The sequence below is a fragment of the Branchiostoma lanceolatum genome, chromosome 16, assembly GCF_035083965.1.
Source record: "Branchiostoma lanceolatum isolate klBraLanc5 chromosome 16, klBraLanc5.hap2, whole genome shotgun sequence".
NCBI classification, from domain to species: Eukaryota; Metazoa; Chordata; class Leptocardii; order Amphioxiformes; family Branchiostomatidae; genus Branchiostoma; species Branchiostoma lanceolatum.
In genome coordinates, this window is record NC_089737.1 from 13,222,540 (window position 1) to 13,240,989 (window position 18,450).

At 40.5% G+C, this 18,450-nt stretch overlaps 1 protein-coding gene across 1 annotated transcript; it reads right to left on the reverse strand.

Annotated features, from left to right (window-relative positions):
• Positions 1-8,731: 8,731 nt before the first annotated feature.
• Positions 8,732-18,078, reverse strand: LOC136421477 (uncharacterized). The gene is made up of 6 exons (XM_066408803.1): positions 17,880-18,078; positions 17,480-17,580; positions 16,981-17,112; positions 10,787-10,906; positions 10,191-10,293; positions 8,732-9,143 (listed from the first exon to the last, which is right to left on the reverse strand). Exons 1-6 carry the CDS (start codon positions 18,076-18,078, stop codon positions 8,932-8,934), a joined length of 867 nt encoding a protein of 288 aa, XP_066264900.1. The 3' UTR covers positions 8,732-8,931.
• Positions 18,079-18,450: the final 372 nt, after the last annotated feature.

Genomic DNA, 18,450 nt, shown 5'->3' on the forward strand with positions numbered 1-18,450 from the left:
CGGTATGTGGAACAACGACATTCGCCAGAAGATGAGTCATGTGACTCATAGCCAATGGTCACGTTGTTGCCCAATGACGTTGCCATGCAAGTCCATACATACACCAAGAACGACCGAAGGGCAGCCTACTTCAAAGACACATGTCCTTGATCAATAGTAACCCTGAGACATACAGGACGTGACCTGGCATTCAAAGGTAAGAACTAACATGTTCTTCTGAACATGTGGCTGACTCGGTGGTCGGAAAAACACGTATGACACTAACCCCTCCGTGGTATATGTACTTGTCATAACGATGACGATTCTCTCGCAAAAGATATCGACGACCTGCTCATGCTTTTCTATTCCCTCTGCGGCCACGGTAGTCACACCTTCTGAGAGGTGTTCCAATGCTGATTAATGGTCAAAACGGCCTCGATCGGTACTGGACGCCCAGTGCTGAAGAAATTCGAGCACTGGTTTTCTGTGCTGGACGGCTTTGTCCCGATTCCAGTGCTGAAGCTCAATCGACTATAAACACTCGTTTGCATTGCTGAAGTCATTTCAGCACTGGTGCTCCAGTGCCGAACTGTTGTTTGCATTCTATTACCTGTGCGGAACGTGCGACCACAGGTCAGTTCAAAGGTCATTCAGCAGTGCTAGTGCTGGAACCGAGTGCTGACTTACAACAGCCACGCCTTTCGCACTGGATTTAACAATGCTACGGGCAATTGAGCACTGGAACACCAGTGTTTTGAAATCCCCTGTGTCTTGAAACCCAAATGTGAACGCCACATTCAGCACTGGAACCGAGTATCCGAATAGGAGAGTGTGACTTTCATAGTTTTGCATTACACAGGGCATGGAGATTGCTGTAAGTTCCGGCTTGCTACAATAAAAACGTGGCAAATATTTACTGATAGCTTATCCGACAACAGTGCGAGATCGCCAATGATACACAAGGTTGAAAACTCACGTAATGTTAAGTATTTTCAAAGTATTGCAATGAATTTGACACATTGTATGATACTTTTGTTGAATATGCCACATGATAGGTGTACTCAATCAATCATTAGAAAAATGTCAACACAGTCCCTGATGTACACGACCTTGTGGAAAAAGTTAAAGAACTGATGTATGTACGTGTTTTCATCAAAAGCATTTGAAAGTACTCACTGAAGCAAACGAAAATCATCAAAGGTAAATCATCTCTTTCCATGTATGTGTCTGTTAAGTCTCACGAACCCTTTACACTAAATGACTAAAACTTGATAACATATTTCAACATGCATTTCTTGCAGATCAATTAGCAACACTTTCCATACAATAAGTGTTTTATGTCAGTTTCCATAATTATACATGAAAGACTTATAATGTTCTGCTACTTAGGAAGCGCACCTCTACTATATATAGCTACTTAATTCAAATTGTTTATGTCATGTTCAAATAATAACAAGTAAGAAATTAAACATCTATGAAATATGCAATTCATTGCACTTATACTGAAGCCGTGTTAGCACCAGAGACAAGTTATGATAACTTTACTTAACTGGCTTTTGTGCTAAAGTAGAGAAAATCTGTATAGTCACAGTTCAGTTCAGTTCAGACCTACATGTGTATAGCTATGTTTCTGCCATGTTGTATAATTTTCTTTATCATGTGTAATAAAACAGCATTATTTGTGCAATTGCAGTGTGCATTTGTAAGCTGCTATAGCCTTGGTCTTCACCTATATAGTGTGTGATATTTCATAGATGAAAAACAAATATCAAGTATGGCATCTGTGCAACAGAAGTGGATATTCAAATCAATTCCTTAGCAGCTGGCATTAACCTTCTCCCTGGTGATATACATTGTAACTACTAGTATCTGGACTCAAACTTTACTGAACACAGGGTAAATCAGCAGGAGAAGGTTAAAATATTGCACAACTTTAACCCAACATGATGGTAAAATAAGTAGGTCACTGTATGTTAAGATGTTTTAATATAAGTTGGTGTAATGACACCAGAAAGTGCTATAGCAGTATGGATTGGAATGAACAAGTAAAAATCAGTTTAGCATATTCAAACACTAATGCCTTTTATAGAAAAGGGTATAAATGTTGTAAATGAAATCAAAGGCATTAATGTAGTCCCGACTGCTTTGAATGGGCAGGATAGCACCACTCTTAAGACAATATACCTGAGAATTGTTACCTACTTGTCCTAATGACATATGTTCTTATTTACAAGCCAGAGATGCTGTAGGCAAGCTACTAGTAATGGTGATGGATTAGCTGATAAGTACAAAAGTTTCTACAGGGTGACCCAGAAAAACGTCAACCCGTTTTAAAAGGAATATCCTTACCAACTTGTGAGGCACATCAATATAGTAAGTTTTCCATAAAGTAGAAGTTATATGTTACCCATGGGTACCCTGATGGCAAACGTTCAGCCAGTTATCACAGAGCATCATTGGTTGAACAACTGTTAACTGCTTGACCAAAACAATTGTTGTATACTTTGAGGTGGCCATCTTTTTCATGACCCTGCAATGACCCTACATTTGGTCAAGCAGACTGGAATATTGCTGTTGTGAGCCTTGTTTCCAAAGGTGATAATAACAAGTTGAATTGAATGATCTGGAATCTAAATCAAAAGACACCCAAAATTGATACTGTTCATGTTTGGGTGGTCTGATTTCTTAGCTTGGACTCTAAGGTTTTAAGTTTAACCTTTAGCACACTGAAGTAGCCGTCTGGCACCCAATTTCCTATTGGATACAGAGTTTGGCAGCAGGGAGAAGGTTAACACAATGGTTGACCAGTTGGGTTTGGATATACCATCATTTAAATAAAGATGCTCTGTGATAAATGATTTGAATCGATGATTTTAACTAGGATATCATTGGAAAACCTATTAGATCTCACACTCACTCACTCTCTCCCATAGCTTAGATCTACTTTATGGAAAACTTACTATTAATTAATTTATAGTTGTGTGCCTCATAGGTTGGAAACACTGCAAAGTTGGGTCGACTCTGGGTCACTAGTACATAACTTGTTACATGGGCAGAAGCTCATGGAAAATATCTAAGCTTTTTTTCTCAAAGCATGACACCATGGCCACAATTCTTCTAGCGCAAAGGACAAGACATGGAAGTGCATTCAAGAATTGATGTGTCAGATATGCATTGGGACAAACCCTGGATCCAAATGAGCAGCTCTTCCCTCATGACCTCAATGAAAAGCGGCCTGTGTGCCGATTTGAGCTTATCATGAATAAACAAAGGTTAAAACAAACAAACATTTTGAGTGTCATAGATAATTCTATCATTGAAATTGTATGGTGATCATTTGTGTACTAAATGTACTTGAGAACCTTTTAACCTTTACTAAAAATATATATTTCGGGCTTTGTTTTGTTCTGTGAAGACAGCCTGATTTGTGTGTCCACATGTATATCACAGGCTAGTTTGCAGAGTAACTGGTATGGTTGACCGTTGTTTGACTGTAATGGAGAAGTGTATCTGAGTGCGTTCATTGATTTGTTCCCTACTATTAGTACTAATGAAGCAGAACATACAGGTGATTAATCATTGAAGCACTGTAAACTGTGCTTAGTTTGTACACCTTATTACTTAAGAAGAGGATTTATAATGTCCACTCACCTAACCCTAACGAATAAGACACAAGCTATAACTTATATTATAAGATGTTGCAAATCTTGAGAGCAATATCACAATAATTAGGTACTTCACAGTACAATTACTACAAAAGTTGTGTACTGTGAAGTTCAGTATTTCTGAAGAATGCCTTTCCACTCCTTTGGATTCTTACATAATCAAACTAAGTACTCTACAGGCTTGGTCGAAAAAGATTCCATCTACTACATCCAAAACTGTGCAAATTTGGACACAGTTGAACAATATTGTTCACAAGAAGTTAGCACAAACCAGGCTGTGAAAGGCAGTCTGATAGTTTTGACAGCAAAGTATTTGGAACTGATACTTTACTTCTGAATCTAGGAATACAAATATTTGTCATGTGACATAATATTTGCATTTCATTTTAAAAATGGGAAGGTCAAATTTGTGCAAAGCCATTTCCCATGACTAAAATCTACATATAGATCTATGTCTTCTGTAAAATTGTGAAGAAAATGACGATCAAGCTTGTGTTACCTACCTATACAAACAGCTGAAAGGGACGCTGAGATTTCTCTTGCAGAAATTCAAGCGCTCAGTCACTGGCAATCTGCAGAATGATAGTAGATACTTTTCATCGTAGCATTACATATATTTGTATGCATCAATGCTACCATTGGGTGTACAGAGTAAAAAGCATGTAACCTAGTAATAAAATTCATTTGTGCAAGTTTTTGTCTGTTACATACTAGTACTATGCATATTTAGGTACATTGGAATACAAAAAGTCCACAGTGTGTATGTACTCAATGTATATGTAAGGCAACATATTGTTTTAAACTGTGCCCTTAGCTTGGAACATATTTTTATTTATGAATATGATATAGAATTGAAATCTATACCTACATATATGCTAGTTTTGTACCCAAAAGATAAATCAAGATATGGAAGGGGACTTCCAAATGCAGCCAACTCAGGCCATGGGAATTGCAGTAAATATACACCAACCTGACATTGCAAGGTTGTCAAGACAAGGACAGCAGTAACCATACACTGATAAAGCATATATGTAGGTATAGATTTCAATTCTATATATTCAAATATGTTCCAAGCTTTAAGAGCTTGCCTTGGGAAGGTTAAATCATGTATGAATGTATGTAAATGATAGCACTAATGAATTGAAACAGGGCTAGAATAAAATACATCTTTTCTGCATCTCCAACGAGTGCCTACATACAATGAGTGTCCTCATCCGGTACAGGACTTGCATGTAGGCATCAAATATACCTGAACAGTTCCAATTTTACCTGCACTAATATTAACCTGCATATGCAGGTAGTATTTCAGCCCCTGGGAAAGCTCTCGACAGCTGGAACCTGACCTGAAGATATTATACACACGTGACCTCTGCCTATTCAAAACTGCTGGGACTTTCCACAGTCCAAACGCAGCAAAGCTTTTATTCTTGAGAGCTTTTTCATTGTGCGCTGTTCAGCAACATTGCCAACAACTCTGTCGGTTTATCATTCACCAGATGGTGTTCCAAAACAAAATGAATGGCTAGCGCAGGTCAAATTTGTTTGACTAAAACAGGTTTAATGTTATGGAAACCTGTAACAACAGCTTGCCTTTATGTAAAAGAAATCCAGTGCTACATAGCTTTTAGTCGGCTTGCACTGAAATAAAGGTCTCAGGGAAAACAACGGCAAGGAGTGTAGAGTAACTGTGAATTTCAATCCAATTTAAACACAGTCTCGACAAGGATATCCAACTCTTGGTGTTCATTAAAGAGAGTACATATCACATGCGGAAATCAGTACAGCATAACATAGTATCCTCAGACCTGTTTTTGCAAAATTGTCTGTTAACGTAAAATTTCAGCTTGCAATGAATTGAATTACTTGAATTTCTAACTTGCAATGTATTGAAGTTACTGTTATTGAAGTTGCAATGTATTGAAGTTTTCTAATACTAATAGCAATTTCAATTTGGAGAGGTAAACATATTTGAACGGACAACTTTTAGCGTCACATATTTTGCTAGACATGCTTGGATGGTTGGAACTTGGATGGTATGGAAACAGAAGTATTGGCAAACATAAAAACATATGACTATTATTATGAGCTACAAAATTGGAATACCGCGTACTGAAAGAACAAAAGTGCACCATTGCAACAATCTGTTTATTACAAGTAACATATGCATCACAACATTGGAATTTCGCTTCAAGGTGACTCATACCACAACATGTCTGGCCTACGATTCGGTTGTCATCTGCAAATGTCTTGGTTTACACAATTGCAATACGCTGCTATGGGTCCACCCTTACATCAAATTTAGAAAGGTATATATGTCGCATGTGTTAGTTGATGTATAATGTCCTTATTATTAGTGACACCAGGCCTTCTGGATAATGTCCTGAACTCTTGGATATCTGATTCTGAAGTGTGCATACTTTGGGGTCAATACTGAGATCTCTTTAAACTGATCACTTTTTGGGGTGTACTCAGCAGAATTTAAATTATAATGAAGGATGATATTATATCTACAAGTTACAAGTGAAAGAACTGGGAGACTATAAAGCAGGGTAGGGAAGAAAAATTCAACACATGATAACATAATGTGTCCTGCTGGTGCATGAGTGCATGGGAACAACACAGCACAACACAATGTCTGATATAGATTTTGTCAAGGTAACTCAGTCATGATACTACCCACTGGTTTCACATTTCTAAATTTGATCATTGATATTGTCCAGTAGACATTCTGTTTTTTTGGCTTTGGGGTATTGATTAAGGTTAGACAATTATTTCCAAAGGCCTTTCCGAAAATTGACTGATCCTCGATTGCGCACTTTCTGAAAATAACTATAAATGTCTTTCTGTCATTCCAAGGAGGTTTGAAAGAATATTCTAAGACTCCTTGGCCATTCAATCACCCCCCTTTTCTTGTGATTTTCTTGTTCTTTCTTTTTTTACATCTACTTCCTCAAAATGGTGGCATATGCCTTCAAAACTGATGCCGAAAAGCAAGGAGGTTAAATATACATGTATATTTAACCTCCTTGCGAAAAGGGATGATGAATACACAAACATACAATCCCAGTTCGCCCCCCTCCCCCAACCCGTGTACCCGCACTAACCTGTATTTCACGTCCTTTGTACGCAGAACTCAATGTTTTGGTCAACTCACTCTCTTTTCTTGATACAACCAATATTCATCTCTGACAATGTCCTTGTTCCATCACGCAGTTGGACTTTTTGGGGTTACGAAACCGGGGGATTTCCCTGGCTCACATTTTTAGTGACGATGATGTTTGGGTACGGGTATCATGACCCAAGGAATACTACACTCATCGAAATGGGGAGCATATCTACTTTTTAAAAAATCCAATGCTAAATTGATAGTTATAAGGCTACAGCTATAGCACAGTTAAGTTGTAGATACAGAATGATAGTGGTGGAGATTTCATTTGTTTCCTTTTTATTGCTCAAAGATACGGACAGTGCATGTAGCATCCCCACACTGTGGAAAGTGCGCCCTATCCATGAGAAATCGCCCTTGCCTAATTAGGTGACGTCATTCATTCATTCAGTGACCTAAATAAACACGGTGTCCAAGAATGAGGAGCCTTGATTGGTCAAGAGGTCTAAAGCCCCCTTTAATTTCAAGAAAACAACGACGCATATAATGCAGAATCACTAGTAACCCTATAAGTGGCTATTATAAAGTATTGACATGGGCAAAAATGTGGATTGAAATTATTCAGATTTATAAAAAAAGGGCTATTTTGTTGCAAAGTACTTTACCGACTCGTTTGTATAATTATTTGTTTATACATGGCAGGGTATTATAGTTACAGCATAATGAGAGAAAGGGAAAATCATTTGAATTATTAGTTTTATATGGAATGCGATACTCACGAAATCATGGCCAGGCGTTTCCCGTGTCGTTTGTGCGTCCCTTGCCACTTTACTTGGGACTTTTCCAGACTGGCAGTCAGGCACACAACACCGACGTGCTTGAAAAGCATGCTCCCTCTTATCCTGACGTACTTGAGCAGTAAACACAACACTGCAGCTTTCAACATGGCACGCTTTTTGCTCTGTTGACACGACAGCGGCTCTGTAATGTTGACCTTTCAAAGGAAACCTTTTAAACTATAGCGTTTCCCCCATGGGAAGAGCTACAAAACTACGGGAACGATTAGATCATGACTGTCTGGCCTACTGGATCCCCTGCCCCGTAGAGATTTGCATTGAGATTACTAGAAACACGCCAAATTCAACTTGTCTTTCGTAACATAGGACCGCAAAGCGTACATAAAAGAAGGATTTTCTTGATTTGTTGCGTGACGCAAAAAAAGTACGAAAATCAATGCCACAAAGTATACTGCGTCGTTTTGAATTAACAAAGTTTCCTGTATATGCACTAATCATTCTATAGGCGCTATTGTTCCATTTAGCTCTGAGTTCACACGATTTTCCAGAAATTCTGTTTTGATATTCGACACTGGGGCACTTTTTTAGTCCGCCATTTGTTCTCTACGTCATCGGTTCAAGCTCAATGTTCAACACACAAGGGAAAGAACAAAAGTACCATGGGAATCGGCTTCGTGCCGTCAGCTGTTATTAGCGTTTAATGCATACGGTCTAGTAAAAAAAAAAAAAACTCAATTCCAAAAGTAGACCCTTCGCGCGATGCAATACGATATCAAACCCCTTTTGGTCGGGGAAGGCCTAAGAGTTGGCACCCAGTCTCTCTTGGCAGCCGCAACCTCTGATATCTGTCGATGATTAGCTATAGGGGTCCTGTGCTAACTGTGGTGGCGGGGCAAGTTGATTCCCCGGCCGGAAGGATTAGCGACTGTAGAGTGGTGGTCTGGTACCCAGGCTATTCATCATCATCATCAATACCCCCAAATAACCCCGCTAGGGGCAAAGTAGGGGTATTCCAAAGGCTCTATGCTATGCGTCGTTATATTCGCATTAAGACCACCCATAAATCCATACTAACTTGATAGACATGAATTTAATTTTCGTCTCCACGGCTCAGAACTACAACGGGATATTTGCGACAATGCTGTAAATGGTAAAAAAAAACACGATTGCGTATATTTGCAGTTTTAAAATAATACGAGCGTGCATATATGCGCTTCATTCTATCATATATGTGCTCGTGATTTGTGAGTGTGTACAGAGTGCGTACAGGGTGTTATGAAGCATAAAATCATGCATATGACATCATACGCATGCACGGTCCAAGTTCTGACTCCTCCAGGTTTAACCGAACAACATGGCGGCCGTGACGTCACGTTCGAACACCCTACAACGTCAGCGTCTGGACAGCCTTGAACTCTTCCCCCGGGGTCAGCGTGACGGGGGTGACCACGTGACCTGCCTCCACACAGATGAACGAGAGGTACTCGTCGTTCCCAAGGTCCGGGAAGTTCGGGCTCATGGTCTCCCATGGGTTCCAGACGACCGTGTCCGGGAAGTTCTCTTTGTCCATGCGCATCGTGCGGCCGCCATTTATACCTGAAACATCAACCAAACGTTAACTATTCTAGTAAGTTCTTTGCACACAACGTATGTCTTTTTACCTGCTAAATGATAGTAGACAGACTGACACCTTATTTGCATATCAATTCATCTTTACTTTATTTGCATATCAATTCATAGTTCGTGATTAAAAAACTCGAAAGATCTTGCTCAGTGTCACTGACGAAAACAAGTATAGTGGATGTTTCTTGAAACGTCTGGCCGTTTCCAAAATCATATCCAGTTGCTTGAGTAACTGCCATTTGGCGTCTGTCACCTTTCTCAGGGCGATAATGAGCTGACTTCGCACTGCAGCTACAGAGTAGTAGACTCATCAAATTATGTCGATTCTTATGCCTTCTTTGTGACGACTGACCTACTTGTTTGGACACTTGATGTTTTGGGCTCCTGGGCATACTAATGGGTTAAAGGTTACTGAAAGTTTGTACGCTGAAGTAGCCAACCAACATGCAGCAATTCATATTACACATAAGAAAAATGAAAAACTTTATTTCAATATTCCGCTAAATGCAAATTAATCTGCATGATGTACCCACTCAGTTGTTCACCGCTTCATCAACATTAACCTTCAGCAGCGAAGAGTCACGGAGGCATCTATTTCCATAACTGTATTCTTATCATTTGCATCAAACATCATAGATACTAAGGTCGTATGTTAATGAAGCAGCAAGCGTCTGAAACTGCATTGGTCAACTATTGATAACCGCCCTGTGGCGTAACACACTACTAGCATGCGTCAATGGCTATTATATATATCTTATCGAATGACAATCAGAATGTACGATGCTCTAGCCCATCTTTGTCTTGATGCTTTTGTAGCTAGTATTGCAATGCGTTTTGACCTTCGCTAAGGCTCTCGTTTTAGCTACGCACTCCTGGTCATTTTCATCGATTAATGTATTGGGTTCTATAACGTCGTGCAGAGGTTTGACACCTGAATCTCCCTCATATACGGGACCGTCAACTTGACATCATCATATGAAATGACGTATGCAATCCCTTACAACATGCCTGAGTACCCACCTGTAATGACGTGACTGGATGGTGTGTTGATGTAGACGTAATCCACAAACTCGCCAACAGTCAACAGTTCACGGCGTTCTGTAAACCTCTCAAAGTTTCGCGTCTGCATATATTTGAATGGAAATAAACCACGTAAGGCAACATTTCCAAGTCCGCGTGTATTGGTACATACTTTTACAAATGGCAAACTATAGTTAAGAACCATTTAGGCTTTCAGGGGGATTTATATCATACATATTATGTTTACATTTTCTTCTGTCGAGAAAGCAAATACATTTCCAGAAATAAGAATACTTTCTCGCAAATACATTTCCAGAAATAAGAAAACTTTCTCGTTTTATTTGCTAAGAATATGAAAAATCTGAGGTGCTAAGAAAAATACAATTGGGTTTCATCAAACAATCATCATGACTGCTTGGAGGATCCTCCGGGAAAGCAAGGGGCCAGTTTCTGGCCTGAGCACGTAGGCAGGCAGGTAGGCAAACAATCATCAGTCATCAAACAATACACACAGAAAAACAATATGCAAAACAAGCAAATCAGGGTGGATATCTGAAGAGAAACCGATGGCAAGACATTACTGAGTTGAATCCCACCTTGTCTATGTACTCTAAACCCTGCATACCGGAAACAGTCACCGATCTGATGTCGTCAACCCGGAAGTAGTTGTGCAGTAATGTGGTGAAATTGAAGGTGGTCTCTCCAGTATTTTCCACCTTGATAAGAACAAAATGTCAATCATGATAGTAGAGTCTTTCAAACATATTCGCTGTATTGAATAGGGAATCTACAGGGGAGTGTGTCAATAATTACAATAATGCTTAACAACGTAGAAAGAAGCAATATTTCTAAGAGCTAGCAAGATTATCTTGGATTAAAGGTTATTTCGACGTGTATAATGATACACATGTACAAGTTCATAATAGATAAAAAAGCGTCTAGTTTGAAACTATTTCATATCAGGCGTTGACAAAATAAACGATCAGTGTACAATGATTTTGTTTATTCCTCGGGGTGTAAACCTTAAGCTTTGGTTGTACAGACTTGCAACAAAACATAACTTGACTACAACTAAACCAGAGTCCATCTGAGAAGAAATGACTTTTGCTCTCGAAGCTCATTCGTGTATTTTGCATCTATTCTAGGACAAGGTGGCCACTCTCGTGCTAAAATAGCCACGAAATACACTAAATATGTTTCATGTGAGAACAAAAGACCTTTCGTCTGTCTACTATGCAAAGAATACAAAACAAGACAAAAAAATCAATTTATTATCATTATGCACTGGAATAGCCTAATACATTTAAAACGAAGGCTACAAACAAATTTAGATACCGTAAGAACACAGTATCCGACTCTATAGACATGATAGAGTTGGTTATGTATAAAGTAAAAGTAACATTTCCAAATATGTTTTAAACAAAAAGACAAGACAATCAAACTTGACCCAGGTGGATCTAATACAACAGTACCATAGAACTACCCAGGAATATTGGCCATCATGTTCACTGAAATCAGCCTATACGTCAATGTCTACTTGTACTGATAGAAATGCAAATCAATGTAACTAGCTAAGAGGTAATTAGCATACAGCTACATGTGCTTACAGTAACACCGCTTAATTTGACACCAAAGGACAAATGTGTGAACAAATCTACAAGCTGGTGAAAACAGTAATTACTCAGTGACTCATGACAAAAGCTAAGAATGCTTAGTAACAAGTTTATTCTGGAGAACATGCACAGAACACAGTTTAATGAAGATAAAGTCAAGTTGAGAAGGAAAAAAAAGACCTTTGCTCTCAAAGCCAATGTATTCACGTATTTTGTCTCCATTATAGGACAATGTGGCCACTCTTGTACTAGAATACAAACGAAATACGTGAAAAATGAAGGCTTAGTGAGAACAAAAGACTAAAGTTTAATCATGTTTGTACAAAAAGGGACACAGAACAGGAAACATCAATTTTATCGTCAGGACATGAAAAAAAAATTGACACGATACATAGTAACCTTGCGTACATGCATTTAACATGATATACATCGCTGTAGAAAAGTACAATGGACATTAATATACATCGCTGTAGGAAAGTACACCGGGCATTAATATACAATGAACATTCTTTAAAGGTCTTAAGCAAGAAATTCCATCTACGGAATAGGCTTGGAGTAATTCAAACATTCCAATCGCCATTTTGTGCATAAACAAATTCACACTTAAAGAAAAATACATTTTCCATACAGAATGACACTGGCACAGTGGAAATGTATGATGACACTTTCTAGCTTAGTATACAATACAATTGAAAGTAAGCCTACGTTTGTCTAACTTCGCTAAACCACTTTCATTCATTTTTGACTACTAGTGGCAGAGTGATCATAATGCCTTGGTTGGTGCTAAGAGGTTTGCTTGTCCTTGTTCAAAACCAGGAATGCTGCTGTTGGGCGGTTCAAAAACTTTCAGAACGGTGGCTACTTCTACACACAAGACTTCAGCCTGTTTCTATGGTACACAAGCACGATGTATAACTAATCAAGTTTCTGTAACTACATTGATGGCCGGAATTCCATCCGGGGGGACTGCAAAGCTAAATCCTTCAGAAAACAGCAAATTCCCTAGTTCTGTTAGCCAATGACTACTCAGGTTCTTCGTCCACATACCTTCCATTCTGGCCCTGTGCCGTCGTCTTGGTTCGGGACCCAAGATTACGACACAGGGCATCTTGTGGAATGGTGTAAGTCCCCGACCCTAGACCATCACACAAGGCAGAACGGACGGTAGGTGGTAAAAGAACCGAAGCAGTCACGAGCCAACAGAACAAGGAAAGTCACCGTTTTCCGGAGGAATGAACTTCGTAGCAACCCCGAACACAATCCCAGTCATCAACAGAGTCACAGAAGCTAAACCAGTCAAGCATCGAACCTGTATGTCACAGAAACTGTCCGAAGCCTCGCGTGCAAAAGGAGTCACAGCTCTCAAAATTTTCAAACCCCCCACCAGCAGCAGTCCTCGCCATTAACAAAACGCACTCAAACACAAGTTGACACCAACTAAGACACTTCAATCACCTTTCCATTAGACATAACACTGAGGCTTGACTTCCACCATGGTCCTCTGGAAGGGCGTACACACGTGCCCAGATCTTCGTTGTCATGGAGATGGCGTACTCGGCAATGGACAGCCTCATCAGGACTGGTCTCTACCTCGGACATCGATGTAATTGATATATCCAGGCTTGATGGTGGCAGCGATGTGCTTCAGTGCCACGCGGCTGGTGCTGATCTCTGGATCCTGGAGGCTGCTGCCTCCTTCGCAGCTTCTTGGAGCTACAAGAAAGGGAAATTACTAGCAATAAGAACCAGGCAGCCAAACTAACACATTCTTGCGTTGTTGCAATTAAACACTAAAAAGTAAGGTGCAGAGAAACAACGAAACGTGTATGGCAAATACACATGCAGCATCGTCAAGTAACTGTAGACCTGGGAAACCATAAGATCTGGGATGCCCAAAAATGCCCCCGTCAAACCAGAGATCGAACGTCTAAAATCTAGTACAAGACATCTCATTCGAAACCCCTTGTCTACAAAACAAAATCAATATTACCAAATAGGCTAGTACAAAAATTAAGAAAATAATGCCTTACAAAACGTTTAAACTATTCAAATATAGAACCTGCTGTCACAATTAAGAAGAAAACATGCTTACCTTGTAATATCTAGAACAGGCCGTTTATCAGCTCGGTGTTATGTAGAGGCTAACGTACGGACTGTCCCCTAAACTGTTCATCCAGGTTTGGAATGTCTTTTCTCTCTACGTGGTTTCCAGTCCTGCATTGGGGAGAGAGATTCGACTTTAGAACCAGACATACCAGGCATCTCCAACACATGCACAATCATGCAGACATTTCAAGGTGCAATCACGCCATAAACACAATTTTTGTCCAAGAAAAAATAAACTAATACATGATTTTAAAATCATTGCCTTGCAAATCTTTCTAAATGTAGAGCCTGCTGCCACAATACAGTATACAGAAAATGCTTACACTGTATTGGATATCCTGGATCAGGCCGTTAATCAGGTCTCTGTAGAGATGATTGACGTACGGACAGGTTTGAAATGTCTTCCCTTCACGTGGTTTCCTGTCCTGCATTGGGGAGAGGAATGCAATGTTAGAACCAGACATACCAGGTATCTCCAACACATGCACAATCATGTCGACATTTCAAGTTGCAATCACGCCATAAACACAATGCAACGGAGATTTTTGTCCAAGAAAAAATAAACTCGTACATAATTTTAAAATCATTGCCCTGCAAAACTCAACTTTCTAAATGTAGAGCCTGCTGTCACAATACAGTGTACAGAAAATGCTTACATTGTATTGAATATCCTGGATGAGGCCGTTAATCAGGTAGAGATGATTGACGTACGGACAGGTTTGGAATGTCTTCTCTTCACGTGGATTCCAGTCCTGCATTGGGGAGAGGGATACAATTTTAGAACCAGACATGCCAGGTATCTCCAACACATGCACAATCATGTCGACATTTCAAGTTGCAATCATGCTATAAAAACTATGCGCAACAGACTTTGTCCAAGCTAGTACAAAATCTAAAAAACAGTGCCTTGCCAAACTCAACTATCTAAATGTAGGACTTGAATGTCATGATAAAGTATAAAAAATGCTTACCTTGTAATATGTCTGGAACAGGCCGTCCCATCGATATCAGGCCGTCGTTGAGATGGTCGACATACGACCTGAGCCCTAAATTCTTCATCGTGGGTTTCTATATTAGTCGGTTTCCATTAGTCCTGGATGGCAGAAGGACACAATGTATAAGGACCGAACATACAAGTACGTTCAACAGCTACACATTCATGCAGACATTTCACGCTACAATCATGCTATAAACACGAAGCAACATTTTGAAATTATTGTCCAAGAAAAAGGCTAGTACATAATGACTTCCTCCTTTGAACTCTTGAAAAACGGCCTCGGCCGAAGAGTGTACACTATATACCTTGAAGGTTAAATGAAGGTTGGAAGAAACAATCTAGAATTCAGTGCATTGAAAATTCAATTATTCAAACATTTAGCCTGTCACAATACAGAAAGAAAATGCATACCCTGTAGTTTACCTGAACAGGTCGTCCATGAGGTCATTGTAGAGGTGATTGACGTACGAACTGAACCCTGTACTGTTCCTGCAGACTTCGAATGTCTTCACGTGCACGTGTCGCCTAGTCCTGCGTTGGATTGAGAGAGATACAACGTTAGGACCTCCTGCCATTGAAATAAAAGAACAGCATTTCCACTTTCAAGTATTCTTCCCGACCTTGTCCCCGGCCTATTGGTAAATAACAAGGGACTTTTCATGGTCTATCAGTTTGAAATAAAGCACTGCGAACTAAAGACGCTTGAATATTCTGAAGGTATTACGTATTCGATATTCCCAACTTGGAAGACGGTCTCACCTTTAGAACACCGCGGGTCTCCTCGTAGATGAGCCCGAAGACTCTCATGAAGCTCCCCGTTGAAGAAAACGGTGGATGGCGGGCTTGGTGATGGCCTAGACGTTGTTGAGGAGAAGGCTAACGCGGCGCCTCGTGGCGTGGCTTGGCTTGGCATGGCGTGGTGATTCGGCTACGTGCATGTATCATGTTTGGTAGCCCATTGCTTCGATCTCTCTTGCCGCGTTCACACATTTTGGCTTAGCCTGGGTGCCATCCTATTTCTACCGGGGCTCCTACACTCGCTTCCCTCTAGCATCCTAGAAATAGGATGGCACCCAGGCTAATTTTGGCTTACGGTACGACGGCAGTAGAACAGACGGCTTTGGTAAAGTTTGCGGCCGAAGAAGTGCTTTTTTCGGTTCGATAACGAGAAAAACGGTGGATGGTGGGCTCGGCGATGCGTTGGGTGTTAACGTTGTCCAGGAGAACGGCACGGCGTGGCCACGTACTCATTCCCAGTCTCTTGCTTCGACCTCCCTTGCCGCGTACACACATTTTGGCTTACGGCGACGGCAGTAGAACAGACGGCTTGGGTAAAGTTTGCGGCCGAAGAAGTGTTTCTTTTTCGGTTCGATAACCAGGCTGTACAACGGTGGACCAACGTAGAGCCGACGTGACCGGTCGTCGGCGGTTCATGAATCGAATGACGAGACAACCGACTCGGCAAGTGGGATAGAAGTCTGACCAGCTGCACCACAGGTGCAAAATTTGTAACAATTACTGCTCTGTGATTGGCCAATGAGGAGAATCCAGGCCTGCCATTGGTGAGAAAAATGCACAATCTGCCATTGGTTGTTTCCACTGATGAGATAGATTTCTGACGTTTCTGGTTGGTCAATGTACAAGATCCAATCTACCGGGAGCGGTCCATTCCAGTCAGGGGGTGGGAAACGGTTTGAGTTTTCATGTGGTTGCGCCGCCTAGCAGAATGCTATAGAATTTCAACAGTCTTGCAACCACAAATGTGTTGTTCACGCGCCTCTCAACATTAAGTACACTCAATTAAGATTGGCTATGTTGGGATCTGGGCATGCATGTTCTTATCCTTCTTGACGCGAGATTTAGGAAAATTGGAGACGCTTTTATGTACTAGTATACAGGCAACTAGAAAGACGTCGGGCTGGAGAAAATATGACACTAGTTGAATATAAAGCCTTGCCGTTGACCAATATGGAAACTATCGCTATCAGTCTCTGCTGGATGATTTTGTTTTTAACTCAAATCACCATACAAGTCAATAGTTATTCGGAAATAAAGATATGCAAGTACCTAGTACCTTAAGGCTGGTTTTAAACGCCGTGTCTCCGAACACCAAGGTGTACGTCAACTTGAACTTGTGGTTCCACAGCCGTCTGGTCTCCTCTGTATCTACCAGGCTGTAGACCACTGTGGCGTTCCCCTGGGCATCCTGGATGAATGTAGAATATTTGACATATATTAATAGTAGTCATGACATACTCCTACTTGCAAATATGAAGGTGATGTTGAGTTCCTGGCTCATTTCCTTGGTGCTGAACTGTCATCTAATGAATAGTCTTGCAAAAGCCAATTTTTTAAGGAAGCCGCAAATCAAAATCAATCCATTTCAGCAAGTTCAATTTAGCATTCGAACGACGTTTGCATTCTGCATTACGCATGAGAGGTGGGGGGGGGGCAATACGGGTTTCTGGCAGTCCCTTGCACACGATGCTCTTTGATTTCAATATTGTACATGTACTTTGTCAGTTACTGTTATGTATCTACATTCAAAGTTCAAACTATATTCGAAGACGTACCTTTTGTGGCCCCTCCTCTAATCCCCACCGTGACGTCCTAGCGAACCCGTGCGTCGGACCGGCCTCCCACTGACCGAAGTGGGGAAAAGCAATCGGTATTCCTGGGGTTAAATGCAAAATAACAAAACACAAATCACACAAGTGAACAATTTTCATTCTAAAATAGTTTGTAAACATTCACTGACCCTTCTTTTACGAGGAGTGACTTGCCCCTGATCGCCCTACCTGCGAATTGAAATAAATCACTCAAACGCAAACATACACTTTCACTGTATGTATAACCTTATTAATGAAGGTATGATCTCAAGTTCAAGGTCGAAGGACAAATTCAAGACTGATTTGACAATTTTACGAGGGAAATCTTGCCATGAAAGTGTAAAACTGCTGAATTGTATGATACCTGCTCGGATGGGTGCTTGGTTGTCATATATGGCCTCCCTACTTTGGAACAGAACGTCCTTTCCCGCTACTTTCCAAGACAACACCGTCGCTCCGTGGAAGTGAACTTGGACCTTCTGAGACAAGGTTCCACCGACGTACAGCAAAACAGTTAGCAAGACGAATATTTTACTCTCTTTTGCAGAACCAAACACTGCCATGGTGGAGTAGGTGAGAGAAATTTTGTACTGTGAGGCGAGAAGTTGAACTTTGGCCTGTGCAGGGTTCAATGGGTTCTGCAACAGTACGTATACTGTTTGCCAAACACCCGAGCAAAGTTGATTGCCTATGTAAACACAATTAAGTTGTTGCAAATGATTAATAGTGCGGTCGTTGTGTCGGATATATATAGGATGGATGTTGGGCGGAGTTAGGTGGTTGATAAAACTTGACAGTGTTTTTTAAAATTTTATTGACGAATAAATGGGAGAGGGATATAAGACAACAAAAAACACGCAACTCAGTAACTAACGTAAATAACTAGCATCACTTATATCGCAGTGTTGATATAGAGATTCAGAATGAGAATAATG